The following is a 20413-nucleotide window of genomic DNA, read 5'->3' as shown; positions in this document are numbered from 1 at the left end:
AGGATTAAATTTGAGATTTAGAACAGAAGACGAGAAATATTGCGCTCCGAATTGAGTCTGTGGAATTTTACTTGAGGTAGATAAAATACTAGACGTGGAAAAAATTTGAGAATGGAGTGCATAAATATGTTTGTAATTATTTTACATGTAAAGTGGAAAACAAATATTAGTTATGATAACTGACCTTTTATGTTGTAACTACTGCATATATCAGTTTGATGCACCTGCTTGCCTCACTGCTATCATAAAGCTGTGTACATTTTGTCTGCCTTGTATTCCTAGACGTGTAGCAGCTGGTGATCAGCCATCACTAGAGGCCAGGAGCACCCAGTAGTGCATCTGTATGGGTAGGCTTAGAATTGTTGTTGTCACTTTTTGGAGGAGGCTTTTTTTTAAAAGAATGATAAACCTGAAGTGTCTATTTTATAGCTGAGCTATTAAAGTGCAACAGCACAATTGATTCTTTATTGCACGCTCCTGTAATGTATATCATGTGAAAATGAATCTTCATCCAAGTTTTTCATTCTAAATTGTGTTTTGATTCTAAATTGGTACTGATACAAATGTTTAATGTCAGTTGTAACACAACTAAGTTTCAGTAATATCTTACTGCTAAAAATGTTACATTTGGCTTAGGAGCAAACAAAAGGAGACAGACAGACAGGACACTAACATATGATGAATGTCAGTTGGTTTGGGAGTGTTTCACTGGCTACATGTTCCAACAGATTCAACAAAGCTGCTTACCGTTGAATGGACCTGTCAAATTTTACATCTAATGTTGATCTTGCTCTTTGCGTACCTTCTCTGCAGCCGTAACATTGTATTCTTCACCCTGTTCTATTACCCCAATGCACTTTGTAAGGTATGATCTGCATGCAAAACAAAACTTTTCACTGTCTAGGTACACGTGACAATATGAATCAAATCAAATGAAATCAAATCAAAACAACTCCAGAGATGCCAATATCCCTCACCAATATGAGTCAATCACCTTTGTAGTTCATTCACACAGGATATGATCCTGACCTCGCTCTACTTCAATCATTAGGCTTTCTGAATAGCACTCTTCAAAATATAGTGTGCCTCAAGCTTAAGTAGGCAGTTTATAGACTGTACACATATTATTCGCAAGCTTCAAAATAATTTATTTGGTGCATTCTGGATTGTGGTCATAAATTAATCAGCAGCTTTGAAAACTTTGAAATTGTCTCTTTGAGTATGCCATTTTCAATGTAGCAGGTACCAGCTAAGTGTTTCTTGCTGCTCGTTCTACAAGTACAAAAATTATAAAATTATAATAAAGAACAATAAATCAAAAGATATAACACTTTGCACTTTGTAAAAATTAAACCATGTGCCAAAAGGAGTGCGGTGTTGATCTGAAGCTGAGGCCCTGTTCTTATTTTTAAGTAACACACTTCCTCTTCAAAGACATATTATTCCAATTTTTTTCCATAAATTTTGGATCCATGAAAAACAGTCGCGTTGATAAACACAGCAGTGGAGACTTAGCCAACTATATTGCGCTAATTAGCTGTAATACAAAATGTCACATATTAGCTTAACCATGTGTGTTATTTGTTTATTGCACAGCTATATTATTTCACCTTTCTTCTGCCTTAAGCCTTGTTATTAAATTAATATTAATAATCACTTAATGGCAATTTCTGCTGTGGACATGTGGTGACAGGTTGACAGGCCCAAACTTATTTCATGCAGGATCTTTACCACTGACAGACAGGAAACGCTGTGGTAGATCTGCTTCCAGGTCAGTAGATGAACATTACCCCACTGTACTTTAAGCAACAGGTGACCTAATGGTCACATCCAATATACAAATGTTTTGAGTTCACCAAATGTGCTCTGCATTATGTAGCAAATGAAGTCAAAAAGATTTCAAATGATAGATTGTCCTTTTGTTTGCAGAAGGGCACAATAAATTCAGATTGGCTAGTGTGAGAGTCTTATCTTTTTGAATAACTCAGCTCCTTTCTTCTTTCAGCGGTGCTGTTGTAGATCATTTGTAATATAAAACTCATCAGAAAGGAAAGAGACTTTGTGACTGGAGCTTGGGTACTTGATGATGGGAAGTTTCTGACTAATGTTCCTTCTCTTATTGCAGAATAATGCAGATCAAATTGGATTCCAAGTTGGTGGAGGCCTAACTGCCCTTGAGCAAATCCTTCAAGTTGTGAATACAGTTTCCAGCCCTAATACTGCTCCTCGGATTCCAGTCAAGTTAGTACCTTCCTCGAAAACAATTTGCTTGCTTTTAAGAACAAGTAGTTCTACATTGTTTGCTTCTGGGTAGAAACAAACAAGTGGTTGGGGCTTCTCCTTTGCATGAGTTGCTGACTGAAAACTGAATCTGGAGACTGATGCAAAAATTCCCTTTACACCATTCACAGAAGAGTAGGAAGTTATCCCATTATCCTAACGAATGTCCCTCCCTCAATCAACACCATCCGAAACAGATTAAATAGTTAATCAGCTCAGTAGCTGTTTACTATTATTGCTGCATGCAATTTGGCTGCTGAGTTTGCTTGAATAAAAATATCTTCACATGAAAGTGTAATATATCATATCGGAAAACATTTTGTAACATGCCAGGAACTTCGGCACCACATAAATGCAAGTTATTTTCTTTTGCTGCTTTTTTGTTGTGTGACATGAAAAAGAGACCTTCACATCTGCAACCAATCCTGAAAATGAAATTAGTGTGTTTATAATGTGAAAGAACAAGTAGAATGTTTAGATTTTTTTCCCCTTGTGCATCATTGTTCAATTACCTATTTGTTCCTAACTCACTCCGTCCTGTTGCTAGGTACGTTAAAGAGGTTGAATTTTGAGTTGTTCATTCCACTGTAGGAAATTCAGAAGAGCCTCTTATCACTCTCCTCTGACTCTTGTGTCATTAGGAACTTGGCATATCAACAGTAGATGGTGCAAACCTGCAGTTGTGCACGTTAACAGATAGCCATGTGCCAGTGCAAGATTGTTATTTCCATTCAAATATGTAGAAATGTATCAGTCCAAATTAATGTTCATTCCTTTGTCTTTCCACGCACACTTTATTATTGTTAATTATTATTGCCATTATTATCTTTGTGTTGAAATCTCTCCGTGATCTTACCATCCCTATTTCTGTAACTAGTTCTACATCCAGATAGATCCTTTCTCCAATTCTAGTTTCATCTGGATCACTGATATACTTCTCTCAACTATTGGCAAACCATGCATTCAACTGCCTGAACCCTAAGCTGTGGAATTCCCTCCCTACATGTGAGCGCCCCTCTATTTCTCCTCTTTTGTTATTTTCTTTAAACTGTACTCTGTGATGAAACTTTTGGTCACCTGCCTCCATGTGTATTTATGTAGTTTGGAGTTAGATTCTGTCTGATATTGCTCCTGTGAAGCAATAGGTTTGCTGTTTTGAGTATGCAGTAGTATTTGCTGTTTGCACTACAGTGTTATTATACACAAAAATAAAATCGTCACATGCATTTCAAAAATAATTTTATATTAGTAGTTCAAATTTGTTTATCGTAGTGCAACACAATCTGTGTGATTGCATGCAGGCGGCTGTTAGCCATTCTTTAATGAATTTGAGATCTCGGTTGAATAATGAACTAAATTCCCAGTGACTGTAAGGGGAAATCGGTTGAAAAATCATCCTGGCATTTGTTTGTTACACTTTTGTTTGTTCAGCCAAGTTTGTTTCTTGGCCAAGTAAAATAGAGTTTTACTGTCTATCACTTAAACAATGGACATGTTTGTAAATAAAATCTGAGAGAAACACATTCTGAAGAAATGTAAGAAAGAACATCTTCAGGCAGTTGGTGTTGAATGCCTGGAATAGAACAGAATAAGTGAGATAAACTGTGGATATGTTTAAAATAATTAAGCTCTGAGAATTAGAATTGCAGCTTCCTGGAGTAAACAGCTTTGCATGGTTACAGTTTATATGCATTCGTTCCATTGGACATTTGTCTAACAGCATCTGAAGAACAAAAGGTAGATTAGGATTTGTTAATCTTGCCCTTCGTTTTAGAGATGATGACAAAGCCACTGTGCATCTCTATCATTTTTCATTTTTACTTTTTCACTTCCAGCATTTGGCTGACTGGCAAACTCTTTCGGGTTTCACTTTTAAAGTTTTACTCCTTTTTTTTGTTATTTGTTTCTAATCACGGAGGCTACTAGAAGAAGATCTTTGTCTTCTAGCTTCCATTCTTGGACTTCAAACCTTGTCCTTTGTACAGACAGTATGCCAAAATGTGTGTATATCTGAGAAACAGGGGTAGCACTCATAGAGCCATAGTTATACAGCACAGAAACAGACCCTTCGGTCCGACTCGTCCATGCTGACCAGATATCCTATATCTAGTCCCATTTGTCAGCAAAGGGCCCAGATCCCTCTAAACCTTTTATATATACCCATACACATGCCTTTTAAATGTTGTAATTGTACCAGCCTCCTCCACTTCCTCCGGTGGCTCATTCCATACATAGACCACCCTCTGCGTGGGAAAAGTTACCCTTTTAAATCTTTCCCCTCCCACCTTAAACCTATGCCGTCTAGTTTTGGACTCCTCCACCTCAGGGAAAAGACATTGTCTGTTTACCCTATCCATGCCCCCCTTGATTTTATAAATCTCTATAAGGTCACACCTCCGCCTCCAACACGCCAAGGAAGATAGCCTCAGTTTGTTCAGCCTTTCCCTATAGCTCAAACCCTCCAACCCTGGCAACGTCCTTGTAAATTTTTTCTGAATCCTTTCAAGTTTCACAACATCCTTCCTATAGCAGGTAGACCAGAATTGCCCACAGTATTCCAAAAGTGGCCTAACCAATGTCCTGTGCAGCCACAACATAACCTCCCAAATCCAGTAGGCCGACCATAGATTTTTGCATTCCAGCTGCAGTTTCAAATTATCATCAGGTTTTAATGTGCAGTGAAATCTTTATTTTCACTGACTGACTCATGTTGGTTTATTTTATACAATTAGTAGGTACGAAGCATTCCTAAAATTAAATTCCTGGCTTGGATTCCTTTTTTTATTTCACTACTGAACTTTGAAACGTTTGTTGTGTTCCATCAGAGAAAGATTGAGAGAATAGTTTCTTCTACCTTTAAAGTTAATGCAGTTGCTGAAAGAAATAAATGGACAAATTTTTGCAAAATAAAAATCACACTTATAACTCTTGTTGCTTAATGTTAAAGAATAAACATTTTTGCAATGTTTTAAATTTTGCCACTGTGTATTTCTCATTTCACGGAAGACAGAGAAATTGTTTCTGTTTTCATTGCATTTTATAATCTTGGAATACAAAATCTCTCTGTTCTGAAAAATGTAGCTTCCTGAGAACGTGATTTGGTCAGCAGTAACAAAATAGCAAGCCATGACCCCCCTGTCTCCGGCCATAATCCTTTAATGCTCCTGTCGTAGCTAAAGGCTCCTGAATAATGGCAAATGTTATAAAGCTTATTAATTCAAGAGTGGTGTCCAATATTTTTGTTCAGTGACTCCACAACAGTTGAGAAATTCTCGATATGCCAACAAATCTTGCATTTAATCATACTTGTATTTTATTAAGGGAGTTCCATGATCCACTATGTTATTTGCTCCTCATGGATGCTTTGGCAGCTACTCCACATTGCCAGTAGGGAGGGAATTCCAGAATTGTGACCTAGCAACAGAGAACGAGCACAATATGTTTCCAAGTCCGGATGGTGAGTGACTTGGAGGGGAACTTGACGTGGTGAAGTTCCGATGTATTTGCTGCCCTTGTCCTTCTGGATGGAAATGGCCATGGGTTTGGAAGGTGCTCACTGAGGATCTCTGATCAATTTCTGCAGTGCACCGTGTGGATAGTGCACACTGATGCTACTGAGCTTCGCTGACGGAGGAACAGTAGAGCAACAGTAATCATTCCCGTTTGCATTATCTGTTTTATTATGATTCTAGATGGCAAATTCATTACCAAATGCCACTCTCCTTCACGAGATTTGTGATGGGTGCTTTGGTACACTTTGTTTCAATACCATTTCCATGCTAATGCTGTAACAGAGATCAAATATCAGCACATAGATCAGGCGACTTCAGCCTTTGAACCTGGTTCACTATTCAGTAAGACCATGACTGATTTAGGACTTTTTTTCAATTCACTCATGGGATGTGGCCGTTTCTGGCTAGGCCAGCATTGATTGCCCGTCCCTAGTTGCCCTTTCAAGCTGCTTGGATAATACGTCTTTGCCCGGAAACTGTTAATACTTTTTGCACAAATGAATCTTTATCAATCTATTAGAAATCATGCAAGGTTTTGTTACAAATTAAGGTCCTTAATTTTAAAACAAAATATTTAACAGATATCGCTCAGTTGTGACTGAATTCATTAGTTTTTCAACTTATATCGCACTCAAGTAACTAGTGGCTCCTTAAGGATTAAAAGATTATTACTGATGTGTCCTAATTGCTTGTTATTTTGTTCAATGTTGTGATGAAATCAAATCCTCAGTCTACCGTGACACTGAATATGATCAGAACTACCAATGACTAACAACGTAGTAGCTTTTTCCACTAGCAGAAAGCATTCGTTAGACAAATAAAGTGGAAATCCTGTTTACAGAGAAATGTGTCAGATTCTTCAAACTAAATGAATTCATAATGAAAGCTAAATGTGTCATAAGACACATGTAGAAACTCAGACTTTAAGCAGCAGTCAGGGCAACCCCAAATAAAAACGCTTGCAGTTTTCTCTCTAGCCTACACCCGTGGTAGCAGCGTCTTAATTATATCAAATATTATTTTGACACTGTATCCCTAGAGAATTACTGAAAGATTATCAGCCATACAGTGGGCATTCAAGCCAAACAGGTTATGCTGCTGCAGCTATTCTTTGTTTTTTTTCCCCACCAAGCTCAGGCACTATTGCTCCTTGTGGCTTCCAATCCAGAACATAGTCTGTTCAGATTTAATTCTTCCACCTCCAGTGTTTGTCTTGCATGTGTACGTGTAACTCTCAAATCCTTAGGAAAATGTGAAATTTGTGACTACGTGTTTCATTCCAATTCACAAGCATGCAGCCTGGCTTAATCAATTTTGGAGATAGGCTTCATAAAAATAAGAAATTTATAAAATTTGTTTGCAAATTATTAATGCTAATATATTCATTACTAACCTAGTATGTGATGATGTTACAGTAGAAATTGTAGTTCAACTTTAGGTGGTCTTTAATCTGTAATGGAGAAGATTACTCATTGCAAGTAATTCTATTTCCAGGGTTTAAAAAAACTCATTTTCAAAATGATATTTAAAAATAATCCTGCCAAGTCACCTTACATCATAGTGTGGATTCTATAGTCCTTCTCAGTGCACAATAGATAAAGTCTCTATTTAAAAATGTCGCTTACAGTGGTAGTGCTGAGCATTCAAATAGTGAAGCTAAATGCTCAATTTGGAAGGGTGAGGATCATTTTATATAAGATATACAGTGCAGAAAGTCAAAACAATGTTGGAAATAGTTAGAAATTCTGACAGCACCAGGTGAGAGAGAAACAAAGTTAATTTTTCCGGATCAACAATCTTTCATCTGAACAGGCAGCTAAACCATGCAGATGGATTAATGAGGGCAGAGTGGTGGACATGATCAAAGTTCATCAAGGTTCCTCATGGTAGACTAGTTAATAAGGTTAGATCTCATGGAATACAAGGAGAACTAGCCATTTGGATACAGAACTGACTCGTAGGTAGAAGACAGAGGGTAGTGGTGGACGGTTGCTTTTCAGGCTGGAGGCCTGTGACCATTGGTGTGCCACAAGGATCAATGCTGAGTCTACTGTCTTTTTTCATTTACGTAAGTGATTTGAATGTGACCATAGAAGGTATTGTTAGTAAGTTTGCAGACAACACCAAAATTAGAGGTGCAGTTGACAGTGAAGAATGTTACCTCAGAGTACAACAAGATCTTGATCAGATGGGCCAATGGGCTGAGGAGTGGCAGATGGAGGTTAATTGATATAAATGTGAGGTGCTGCATTTTGGAAAGGCAAATTAAAGCAGGAATGGTACACTTACTGGTAAGGTCCCAGAGAGTGTTGCAGAACAAAGAGATCTTGAAGTCTCAGGTAGATAACGTAGTGAAGAAGGCGTTTGGTATACTTGTCTTTGTTGGTCAGTACATTGAATGTAGGAATCGGGAGTCATGTTGCAGCTGTACAGGACATTGGTTAGGCCATATTAGGAATACTATGGGCAATTCTGGTCCTCCCTCCTGTGGGAAGGGTATTTTGAAACTTGAAAGGGTTCAGAAAAAATTTTCGAGGATGTTGCCAGGTTTGGAGGGTTTGAGCTGTAGGGAGAGGCTGAATAGGCCGGGACTATTATCCCTGGAGTGTCAGAGGTCAAGGGATGACCTTATAGAGATTTATGAAATCATGAACGATTCCCTTGTGAGCGAGTCCAAAACTAGAGGGCATAGGTTTAAGGTGAGAGGGGAGAGATTTAAAAGGGACCCGAAGGGTAACTTTTTCACGTAAAGGGTGGTTCGTGTATGGAATGAGCTGCCAGAGGAAGTAGTGGAGGCTGGTACAATTACAGCATTTAAAACGCATGTGAAAGGGTACATGTGAAAGGTTTAGAGGGATGTGGACCAAAAGCTGGCAAATGGAGTGAGATTTTGTTCAAGGGGAGGCAATGTACCAGTGGTATTTTCATTGGACTATTAATCCAGAGACCCAGGTAATGTTCTGGGAACCTGGGTTCAAATCCCACCATGGCAGATGGTAGAATTTGAATTAAACAAATAGGAGTTAAGAGAATTATGAGAGACTCATAACTGCCCTCTAGGCAATCAATGTTGGCGTAGCCAGCGATACCCCCGTTCTGTGAATGAATAAAGAAAAATAAATTTATTTAGGATATCTTGTTGGTATGGATGAGATGGACCAAAGGGTCTGTTTCCATGTTGTACATCCCTATGACTCAATGGTGATGTTCCATATGATTTGCAACCCTGCAGCATTGTCTAACCCTGTCAAGTTGACATTGTATTCCCTTCTCCTTCATTCTTTTACCTAGCTTCCCCTTAAATACAGCTTTTTGCCTGTAATAGCCTTCCCCACTCTCTGGTTAAAGAGGTTTTGTTCTTGAATTCCTTTCCTGATAAACTATCTTTAATTTCACATCTCCTACATATGGCAATGTCTTCTCTATCCTATCATTTTTTGTGATCTTACTGACCTCAATAAGATCACTTTAAATTTTCTATCTTCTCAAGAAAGTCTTCCGTTCATTATTCAAGCATGCAAAGTCCTCATGATGAGCCCTCTTACTCTTCTATTATAGTTATATCTGACCCTCACAACTTGAGGTCCACAGTGTTGCTATCTAGGGCGGGGTAGGAATTGTGATGGCTTGATCCTGCCTGGGCAATGGCTTGCATTCATAGCAATTGAACCAAACAACACATTGCTGTCAACCTGAGGAACACATTTTCTCTCTGAGCAGCATCTGAATAAATACGGGAAGCAGTGATTCATACAAATGAGAGAGACTGTTTGGCCCATCAAACTTGTTCTTCGAAAGAAACAAGTAATTACACTTAGAAGAATAACTGAGAGTTTCCATTCTCTGCCATCAATAAATGCTTGTGAAACTCCAATGCTTGTGCAAATAGCTGATTTACATTTGCTGCTGTCAGAGTAACAATTTATAGTTTAATTTTGACAGCAATAGTATAAACGGAGGATGATTGATGCAAAAGCCTATTGCTTAGTCATGTGAGCTTCGTTAACTCAGCAACTCATGTCTTTGACTAAAGATGTGAGATTGAGAATTTTGAAGTCAACCAGTGCTTCATCATACATGACAGTAATCTGTCATGTAGAGATAATAAACACTGGTTTAGATTATTTATTGCACGTATTGTTAGAATTATAAAGTTTAAAAGTGCTTCTGCTGAGGTAAAAGAAATTAATAGCACGTTGAGTCAATCGATTTTTCAGCTGCACTACCAGTCACAATGGAAAACAAACGATTATGTCACTGATTCCAGGAATATTATAATACCCTGTCAAAAAAAAATTGGTCTTTTGTTTTAAAGCCCGTTACAAATCTGTATCTATTTGGGAATTTGGCATGTAGAGTGCAGCACAGAATTGTCTTTCACAATATATTTTTAAATAGCTTTGCAGACTTGGTAGACTGTTTATCATTTCTGTGGCCTGGGTGCATGTATCTGTGTTTCCTTGGAGTGTGAGAAGTTTAGGCTATTCTTCCATGATTTGTAGTCATTGCCCCTAAAAGTTTGGCTGTACTTCAGTCACACCCAAAAATGTGTGGAGTGAAGTCGGCGGATTGGAGAATCTCATTAGACTGCCTTTGGGCCTGGCCAGGGTGATTATGGATTATGGGCGAGGGCCAGGGTCCTAGGCAGCTAGCAATCCTGGTGATTGTTTGAATCAGCGGCCTGCCTTTCTTCCACAATAATGATCATTCATGGGTCTCCCAGGGAAGGGAAATGTTGCGTGACTGTCAGTACACTTGAGATCTTCCACAACTATTGGAAGATATGCTCTCTCTCCCTGTGCTGGAGAGACAGGACTGGACTGTTGACACCAGGAATTTGTATAATTTATATTTGAATGTAGGTGCCCCACATTTTAAAATAAAACCTCAATTATGGGCCATCAGTAAAATTAATACAAAGGGGCTGGAAGTCTCTTGCCTATGATTGTAACAGTAAACTAATTGTGTTTGGGCTGTGTAATAATTACAAAGTATGAGAATTCTCAACTTGGAACCTTCCCCAAGTGAGACAATAGACAATAGGTGCAGGATTAGGCCATTCAGCCCTTCGAGCCAGCACCACCAGACGTCAACATGGAAATCCAACGTTACTTCCAGCATACCAATGCAGCTTTCAACTGTCTGAAGAAGGGGCTGTTTGACCCTACAGCAAGCTCGAGGCTACAGGGCTAATGGTTTACCTGGTGTAAAAAAATTGGACCCTCCTCATGAGCTTGATCCACTTGTAGTAATGATGTTTATTTTCAGTTTTATAAATCAAAGACTCAACAGCCAAAATTCTCCTTTTTCCCATCTTAAGTTCTGTAAAAGTGGCAGAGTATGTCAGTGCAAATAAAGAATATAAAGTAGATCTCTCAAATTAACTGATGGAAAAATAGATTTCAACTTAGTTTATTAACAAAGAGAAAAGGAAAAAATATTTTTAAGCTGCAGTACACTCAGCTAGCAATCATAAAATGCATGCTGGCAGTACTCCATGTTTCCGAGATTCTTCAATGTGAGATCAAGCAGCATCATAGGAGCAGGAAAGCTGACGTTTCGGGCCTTTTTTCTGAAGAAAGGTCTAGGTTTGAAATGTCAGCCTTCCTGCTCCTATGATGCTGCTTGGCTGCTGTGTTCATCCAGCTCTACACCTTGTTATCTCAGATTTTCCAGCATCTGCAGTTCCTACTATCTCTAAAACTATATTAGGTACGTGTAGGTTTCTACTTCATTGATAAGTTCTTAGGTTTTCTGTTTGTGATTTTCATCAGCATTGAGCTAATACATTTAGACTTTCATTCTTGTGTGTCGCTTACGTCATTAGCTATAGTCCATAACAGTCTGTAGACATTCCTGTTCGTTCATGAGAAACAAATAGTTGCGTAGCTTGAGATATATCGCTGCACCAAGCATGATGGGATAGGACAAGACAGCAAGCCTCCATGGGCCACCAATCTGGTACAGGCATTGAATTTTGCATCATTGGCATAATTCTGCACCACACTATAGCTAGCTAGCCAACAGGATGAGCAAAGAAACAAAGCTAACTAGCGTCAACTGGAGGCAGAAAAGTGCATCATTTGGACCAGTCAGTACACTAGTAAACAGGTTCATGCTTTAGGTTCTGAAGAAAAGTCATCGTAGATTCGAAATGTTAACTCTCTTTCTCTCTCCACAGATGCTACTCGACCTGGTAAGTTTCTCAGGCATTCTCTGTTTATTTCATACTTCCAACGCGAACATTATTTTGCTTTTATTCGTGCTTCAGGTTGTTGACATTGGCATAACAGAAGATAACAGAAAATTCCCTTATGCTAGCCCTAACATGAAGGTTAGTTCTACAGAATTTTCTTCTTCCGTGCTCAGCATACAGTAGCAGCATAAAGTACCAGTGCTGTGGTTTCTTCATTTTTAAATTTCTTTGTCAAAGTGTTGACTCAAATAAAATAGGATGAAGACCCCTTTATTTTTGTTCCAATGTTAACAACAGGGAATTGTAAATAATGTTTAGTGCACTTCTCTAAACCTGCCCTGGACTCCACAAGCTGCAGTTGCAGCTTCTGGAAACCTCCCCCATGGCTTTTAATCCTAATAGATGGGGAAGTACTTCTGGAGTTTGCTTTCCCCCCACTTCACTAAATGTTTTAAAGCGACTGTATTAATCAACCTAAGTGGTGTGCTTCTTAATTCCTGAAATATTGCTTCAGAAGCAGCTTTTATATTGGCTTCATGCCGTGTTAGTGCAGCTGGCTTCTTTTGCGCAGGTTTCACACAGCTGATAAAGTTGCAGGATTCATGAAAACCAACTGCTAGGAATACTTTATTTTAATTCCCAGGTATTGCCAGCCACAACCTTAACATATTCAGCAACTTTATTTTGATTTCGCTGTGAATTTACAACAGCCATTTATCTAGAACTGCACAAAACTCATATAAAAACAGTTTGTTAAATGTTTAATTTTCTGTAGCCTTACCCTTCTTCATTTCTGTCACAACTTTCAGTACTACAACCCTTTGAAGCCTCTGTGCAGTTCCAATTTTGACATCTTGCACGTCCTCGATTTTTGTCATTTCAGCTTTAGTGGCAATGCCTTTAACTGCCTAGGACCTCAGATCTAGAACTCCTTCCCTGTACCTCTCTGACTTTCTGTAAGACACTTTAAAACATACTTGTTTGATCAAGCTTTCGGTTGCTTGTAATAATATACTTGAGTGGCTGGACGTTAGCTGAAAGGTCTGGTTTCCCAAGCTCTAACGTTCCCACTGAAGTTCTTTGGAGCATTTTACTCTGCTAAAGTTATGACGAAAAGAAAAAGAGTACCATGATGAAGTTATAGAACTAACTATTGTGCCACCTAACTCACAAACTGAAGACTCTAGTGAGTGACTCATACAATCTATCTAATATGGGTATTTTTTTCATTAAACCGCAAGATTAAATTACACATGATGCATGCCATCTAATCTTTCTCTACCTCTTAAAGTTGAACTGTTTTTTGAGAATAGAGTAAGACATTCAAAAGATAATGGCACCCTCTGCACGAGGAACTTCTGAGTGCAGGGCATTGTATGTTGGTACCTCTTTAGTAGTTGGAGTTGTATGTAATTAGAAAGCATATAAATATTTTATTAAGCCTATATATAACTTAGAAAAACTCAGGAGTACTTTAGTCCACTATTTCACTGGACAACACAGACGTTCAAGAGAGAACAGAAGGATCACATATTCACATCAAGATGATTCGGACATCAGCTAACTATCCATGCTAGTCACATCTTTCATTTCCGGAGTATAGGAGTAGTATAGGACTAATCCAGGATTTCTTTAAAAATACACATAGAGGAATTCTGAAATTTAACTGAAACCAAACACAATTTCAAACGGGCAATATAAAAACAAAATGTTCTTCAGTCAAGACGCAGTGTGATACTGTCCTCCAGATCTATGATTGGCATCTGCTTACAAGGTGTTTGAGGTCTTATAGTTGTTAATTGCTATGGCCAAATCAATGAAAGGCTGGGCAGAAGTGTTTCATCCAAGCCCTCAGTTCCATGGGTATTGCTTACCTTGATAGTATAATTCCACTGAAGGTGATTGCTATAGTGTAGTGAGACTTCAACTTGTTCTGACTTCTGTGGACCCACCACACACGCATATAGCAGTGCTCCAAGAAATGTAACTAGAGAAATTCCTCTTTACTGTATTGCCAGGGTAAAGTTCTTAAAGTGGTTAAGTGTTCCTGTTACTCCAATACTGCTAATTTTGCTTCATTTGAATAAAGAAGAATATTCCTTCACTGAGGCTGCAAGCCTGTCCACACTGTCTGAAACGGTGTCTTGCATCTGCAACCCATCTGTTTCCACCTGGGATTTGCACCCCCACAGCTTTACTCTTTGTGTTGTGCCAACCTAATATACAAACTATATTTAACTGAACTCCTGAAGAGTTATTGGGCCACAATTAGTGAGGTGATGTAGTCCTATATCTCAAACCTGTGTTTTGGGAAACACTACAAATTCTGGAGATATTTTCTGTTATTTGCTATTACATCCCAAATTTTGCAAGCTTTCAGAACACTACCTGTAATTTGTACAATAAGGAAAGCTACTGTGCTACCAATTGGTGTAACTGTGCATTATTAGAAGGAGCACTGGTACTTTAATATTCAAATAAATAAACTTTGAGAAAGCTCATCAACTGTAGAAGCTTCTTCACAGCTTCATCAAATTCCACGCTTCACTTTGGTAAGTGACATTATAAATAATACTTTCATCTGCTTTCCTTAATCAAGTATACTTCTGCATATGTAGCTGGAGTATATCTGAATATCATTTTATCTTGTCCCATTTTCAGGCAGCTCATTCAGCGTGGTTAATGAACTTTGGGACATCTATCCCACCTCTACTAACAGCTATGCGCGTTGAGGGGAAATGGAACAGGCTACAGTGGAAGTGATTGTAATGAGTGTGGAGTTGGGACATGTTTGTGCTTCTGGTTCCTCATGCAGGTTTTAAAACTCAGAAGTAGTGGGTAGGGCAGTGATGAATATGGAGAGACTTGTACTTCCATGCTCGTCACAAACAAATTCTGTCGTTTAGATTTTTACTGACTTTGAGTATTGGTGTCATCAACAGTGCTTTTTTGTTTGTACTAGTGATTCAGTAACAATAATGCCACTTTAGAGAGGTGCCTGATGACACGATTGACCATGCCCTTGAGTACGTCTGCAATTATCTTGCCTGAGTTATAGAGACTCTCACCCCTCTTAAAATTTTCTCATCTTAAACAGTCCTTCTGGCTGCTGGCAAACCAGATTTTTCTGTAAATTTCCATCCTTCCCCCTGTTTTTGATGTCAAAGCAGCTTTCCAATGTTCCCACAGCCTCTGAAGATCCTGTCAGACAGCTGTCTTCAATCTTGTGGCTTAATCTCAGAGAACATTTTGGCATCTCATTTCACCTTCTGAGTTCTTTGATTTTCATAAATTGTTTAGAAAGCAGAATTTGGTTAAAATTATACAGTTCATCGTGCTTCAAGAATCAAAATCAGGCCTAACATCTATTTTAGGCAGTTGCCTGAAGCTCCTTTGTAAAAGGGGGACTGAAGAATTTAGCATTCAATTGCAGATTGGATGCAAGTAGTCCCACGAAATTAGCATTGTGCCCATTTTATGCCTAAAAAATCAGAGTTACTAAGATGTTCTTGTTGAGCAAAATAAATTGATTACAAAGTTTGCAATTTTTCTTATTCAACAAGTACTTTTAATGGAAGGTAAAGGATTTTACTCCAAACCCACATGTCAGTTCAAATCTGTGACACTCTCCTCCTCTCTAATTCCTTTATCCCAGTACCCTTGATATTTTTCAGCATGATTCACCTAAATATAAAGTATTCGAAGATATAAACATATTGAACAAAGCAAATGGAAGTATTGTGAATAGAAATTATTTTTGAAGAATCCTGGTGGAGTTGCTTTTTGTGTAGACCATATGCAAATTGTTCGACTATATGCAGATTATTCTGAGTTCTTCTTCTACCATATTTGACAATATCCTTCTACCGAATTCTATAACATATTTGAAAACTTGATGTAGATTTGTTTCTTCCAACTTGTGATCTAGTGTTGACAGCAATGTGACCCTGTGCTAAGATCTTGGCACATTCTAAGAGTCTGGAAATTTTCTTCTTGGGGTGAGATGTGGTGCAGCAGTTGCTAAGTGAAGGGCCGTCAACAGATAGTTATTTCTTTCATGGATGAAATTATTAGTCATGTTTGTTAAACCTTTGCAAAAAATAGGGTTCATTTCTGCCACCTTGGGATTCAGTCTGCAGCCTCTTATGAGGTTAAGCCATATAAACAGGACAAGAAGTTTATGCGATTTATTATCCACATCTCATGCCTGAAATCCCAGAAGCATGGAGCAGCTCAGAAGATTAATCCTGAGCCTGTGTATTAAAAGGATAAGTGCTTATTACAAAAGGTTTACAATATATTGTGTTCATTTCTATTACATTGATGGCAGTCCAAAGTCAGCAAAAAAGCAAGACATGGAAATGGATTTTTGACAAGTATGTAACATAATTGTAATATGTTAATATTAATTGTATAACACTCAATTACATTATTTAATACATAGAAACTATGTAACAAAAAGTAAAAATGATTACAGGTCCTTAATGATGTAACATGCTTTGATAAAATGGGCTCAGTAATGACCAAGTTTTTAATGTAATTTTGTGTTGGCATAAGCACTAATTTAGAACTCTACGCCAGAATGTTCCCTTCATCAAGAGAGTAGGCTAATGACTTTTTCCAGTGTCGATGCGTTGTCTTCAGAAAGCACAGAAAAACACCAGTTGTCAACTCCTCTCCCATATCTACATTAGCAACGAGGTGACATACATAATGGACTTGGATAACTTTCACACGCTCTGTCAAAGAATCCTGCAGTTTTTGACATTCAGCCTCAGTGGCAGAAGGGCCTAGGCCTGAAATGTCAGCCTTCCTGCTCCTCTGATGCTGCTTGGCCTGTTGTCTTCATCCAGCTCTACACCTTGTTATCTCAGATTCTCCAGCATCTGCAGTTCCTACCATCTCTGAAACAGCATTCAATGACTCCCTTGTTTGAAGAAGGAATGTTCCTAGGAGGGACGATAACCGACAACCTGTCCTGGACTCTCCCGGTGTAGATGTGTTGAAGAAAGCACAACAATGCCTCCTCTTCCTCAGATGACTTTGGAAGTTCAGCATATCCGTACAGACTCTCACCAACTTCCACAGATGCACCATAGAAAGCCTGCTGTCTGGGTGCAATAGACTGCTCAACCCAGGACCATAAACTACAGTCGATTGTGTGCGCAGCCCAAACCATTACAGAAGCCAACCTCCTATACATGGACTCCATTTACAGGACTTGTTGCTGCAGAAAGGCTGCCAACATCACAAAGACCATTACCACCCTGATAATGCTCTCCTACAACCTCTTCATCGGGTCAAAGATACAGAAGCTCGAATACACGCACCAACAGGTTCTTGAACAGCCTCATCCCTGCTTTTAATAGACAGACAAATGGACTCTCTATCTTCAAATAATGGTGATCTTGCTGATGTTGATCCTCCTTTGTGCACCTCTTGTGCAGAGTAACTTGGATGCTTCCCTCTGCACCCTATGGTCCTTGTGTCCCTGTTTGCTGTGATCTGCTCGTACTGCTCACAAGGCAAGGCTTTTCACTGTCTTTGGGTATTTGTGACTACAGTAAGTCAAATAAAATCAATAATGAGTATACATCAGCAAAAGTCAAGCTACTCCTGTCATTCCATTTAGGAATTATTTCTACTCCGCTTCACGTATTTCTTACATAGGGATTTCATATGACTCAAAGGCTGATTCTTTACCCACAGATCTTTGAGGATATGATGTAGGATTCTCCATGAGATAGTGGGATCTTGAGTGTAGGATTTGCTTTCTCTTCTTAGTCGTTACCCTGCCTCCTCATGAGAGTGTTTCAACTCAAAGTATAATGCAAATTGGTGGACAAATTGAGCAACTAATAGCATGCTTCTCAAAGTCACTAATATCAATTCTGTTGTTATTCAAGGAGAGCTTCAATGTCTTTTCCCACCTAATGTCAGTCAGTCTGAAGCTCAATTTAGTTTGTTATTTACCTAAGTAATTGAAAACCGAGATCGGTAGAGACCTTCTAGCGAATCTGAACAATAATGTGAAAATGAGGTTGTAGACATGCTCACTGAGACAGTGGGTTTGGTTGCAAACATTTCATCACCCTGCCTGGTAACATCATCAGTGCGCCTCTGGTGAAGCATTGGTGTTTTGTCCTGCTTGTTATTTACATGCCTCAGTTTTCTGGGTTGGTTGGTATTACTTGCAGTTTTGTTTCTTAGTAGATTGTACACGGGGTCTAATTTTTGTTAACAGAGTTCCGGTTGGAATACCAGGCCTTCAGGAATTCCCTGATGTGTCTCTGTTTGGTTTGTGCGATTATCGATGTGTTGTCCCAGACGAATTAGTGTCCCTTGTTGTCTGTGTGTAGTGAGACTAGTGAGAATTGGTTGTTTCTCTGGTTGAATAGCCAAGATGTTTTTCCCAAGGTATGGAAGTCCAAAACTGGACGGCATAGGTTTAAGATGAGAGGGGAAAGTTCAAAAGGGAACAGAGTTTGCTCATTGTTTCCTGAGGGATCTTTAGTACATTTGGTGGGAGACAGAAAATACAATGATCAGTAATAGCAGGTCGCTCTGCACAGAACTAATATTCACCAATTTAAAGCCAGCTGGGGGGGACACTGGGGATGTGGAAACAAACCCCCTTAAGTGATGGTGGCAGCTGTGGAGTGACCCCTTAATACTTGGCAATGTTGAAGATCACAGCAATCATATTCAGATTTGACTCTTGTTTGGTCCATTCTATAAATGCAAAATCTTTAGTTCATTATAAGCTTTGACCTGTAGAAAGCTTAATCGTATCAATGTCAGAGGAAAAGAGGGAGCAAGGTGTTCTCCCATAAAAGTAGTTAGAATGTGATCTTATCAATGTGTATTTTGTCTGTGCACTTGAATATTTGACATGATATTGCTGTACATAAAACCTTCCAATTCAATTAAAAGTAATGTGATTACATTGCATGGCAACTCAGGGAATGTGATGTATTTGGCAATGCCTTTATAAATCTTAAAGTTAATCTGAAATTCAGTTAACCTAAATGCAGAGTACTTTTTTTTAAAATAGCTACACTAAAAAATAGCACACCTGGGACTCTGAATGTTTACTTTCTTCAAAAAGGACAGTAATGAACAATTGTGCATTTAACTTCAGGTATGCAAGTAATGGTGAGAGTTTCCTTGTGTCTTTTTCTGTCACATGTACTATAGTACATGTTGTTGTCATGTTTAAGCATTAAGCGTTCAGCATTTATTACTAAAAGCTCAATTCTCATGAGATCTGATCATTCTAAATGCACCATCTTTGATTTGATTTATTTATTGTCACATGTACCAAAGTGCAGTGAAAAGCTTTGTTTACGAGCAGTATAGGTAGATCATAGTAAGTAAGGACTACAGATCATAGAGCAATTTTTAAAAAAATCTTAGACACATACTTGTTACATCACACAACACATGCACTAGGCAAAATCAACATTAGCAAGATTAGCATTATTTGAAATTAGAGACTCTGTTCATGAGTCGCATAACAGCCAGGAAGAAGCTGCTTCTGAACCCACTGGTGCGTGTGTTCAAACTTATCGATGTTCTGCCTGATGGAAGAAGTTGCAGGAGAGCATTGGCGGGATGAGATGGGTCTTAAATGATGTTGGCAGCCTTTCCATGGCAACAAGCCCTGTAAATGTAGCCCATGGATGGGAAGCTGGCTTCCCTGATGGCCTGGGCTGTGCACACAACCTTGTGTAGTTATTTATCAGTCCTGGGCAGAGAAGTTGCCATATCAGGCCAATATGCACCTGGACAGTGTGCTTTCAATGGTATATTTTTAAAAATTGGTGAAAGTTCCTGTGGATATGCCAGATTTTCTGAGCCACCTGACGAAGAACAGGAGTTGTGCCTTCATGATGGTCACATCCACATCGAAAGTCTAGGACAGGTTGTTGGTTATTGACACTCCTAGAAACTTGACCTCCACCCTTTCAACCTCAGTTCCATTAATGTAGATGGGTATGTGTTCTCCTCCTTTCTTTCTGAAGTCAGTGATCAGTTCTTCAGCTTTTCCGACATTGAGATAGAGGTTTTTCCTCATTGCACCACCTCACCAAGCCTCCTCTCTCCTTTCTGTATTCTAACTCGCCATCGTTAGGTATCCATCCTACCACTGTGGTGCCATCAGCAAACTTGTTAATGGAGTTCATTCAGAATTTGGCAACAAGTTGCAGGTGTACATGGAGTACAGTAGGGGACTGAGGATGCATCCTTGGAGGGCTCCAGGATTGAGTGTTAACATGGAGGAGGTGCAGTTGTCTATCTTAACTGATTGTGGTCTGTGGGTCAGAAAGCTAAGGATCCAGTTGCAGAGGGGGAGCCAAAACCAAGGTTTTGGAGTTTTGAGATCAGTCTGGAGGAGATAATGGTGTTGAAAGTGGAGCTGTAA

The 20413-nt window shown here is 38.9% G+C and overlaps 1 protein-coding gene across 3 annotated transcripts in view; it reads left to right on the top strand.

Moving 5' to 3' along the window:
* The window catches only part of scaper (S-phase cyclin A-associated protein in the ER), a 283244-nt gene that overhangs the window by 176740 nt on the left and 86091 nt on the right, over window positions 1–20413 (top strand). For all 3 annotated transcript variants that reach the window (XM_048520699.2, XM_048520701.2, XM_048520702.2), the window contains one exon: window positions 2126–2241. In XM_048520699.2, coding sequence (XP_048376656.2) covers window positions 2126–2241 — 116 coding nt within the window. The remainder of the gene's footprint in view (window positions 1–2125; window positions 2242–20413) is intronic.

This window comes from Stegostoma tigrinum, chromosome 36 (assembly GCF_030684315.1).
Source record: "Stegostoma tigrinum isolate sSteTig4 chromosome 36, sSteTig4.hap1, whole genome shotgun sequence".
In the NCBI taxonomy this organism is placed as follows: Eukaryota; Metazoa; Chordata; class Chondrichthyes; order Orectolobiformes; family Stegostomatidae; genus Stegostoma; species Stegostoma tigrinum.
This window is presented reverse-complemented; position numbering and strand designations above follow the sequence as displayed.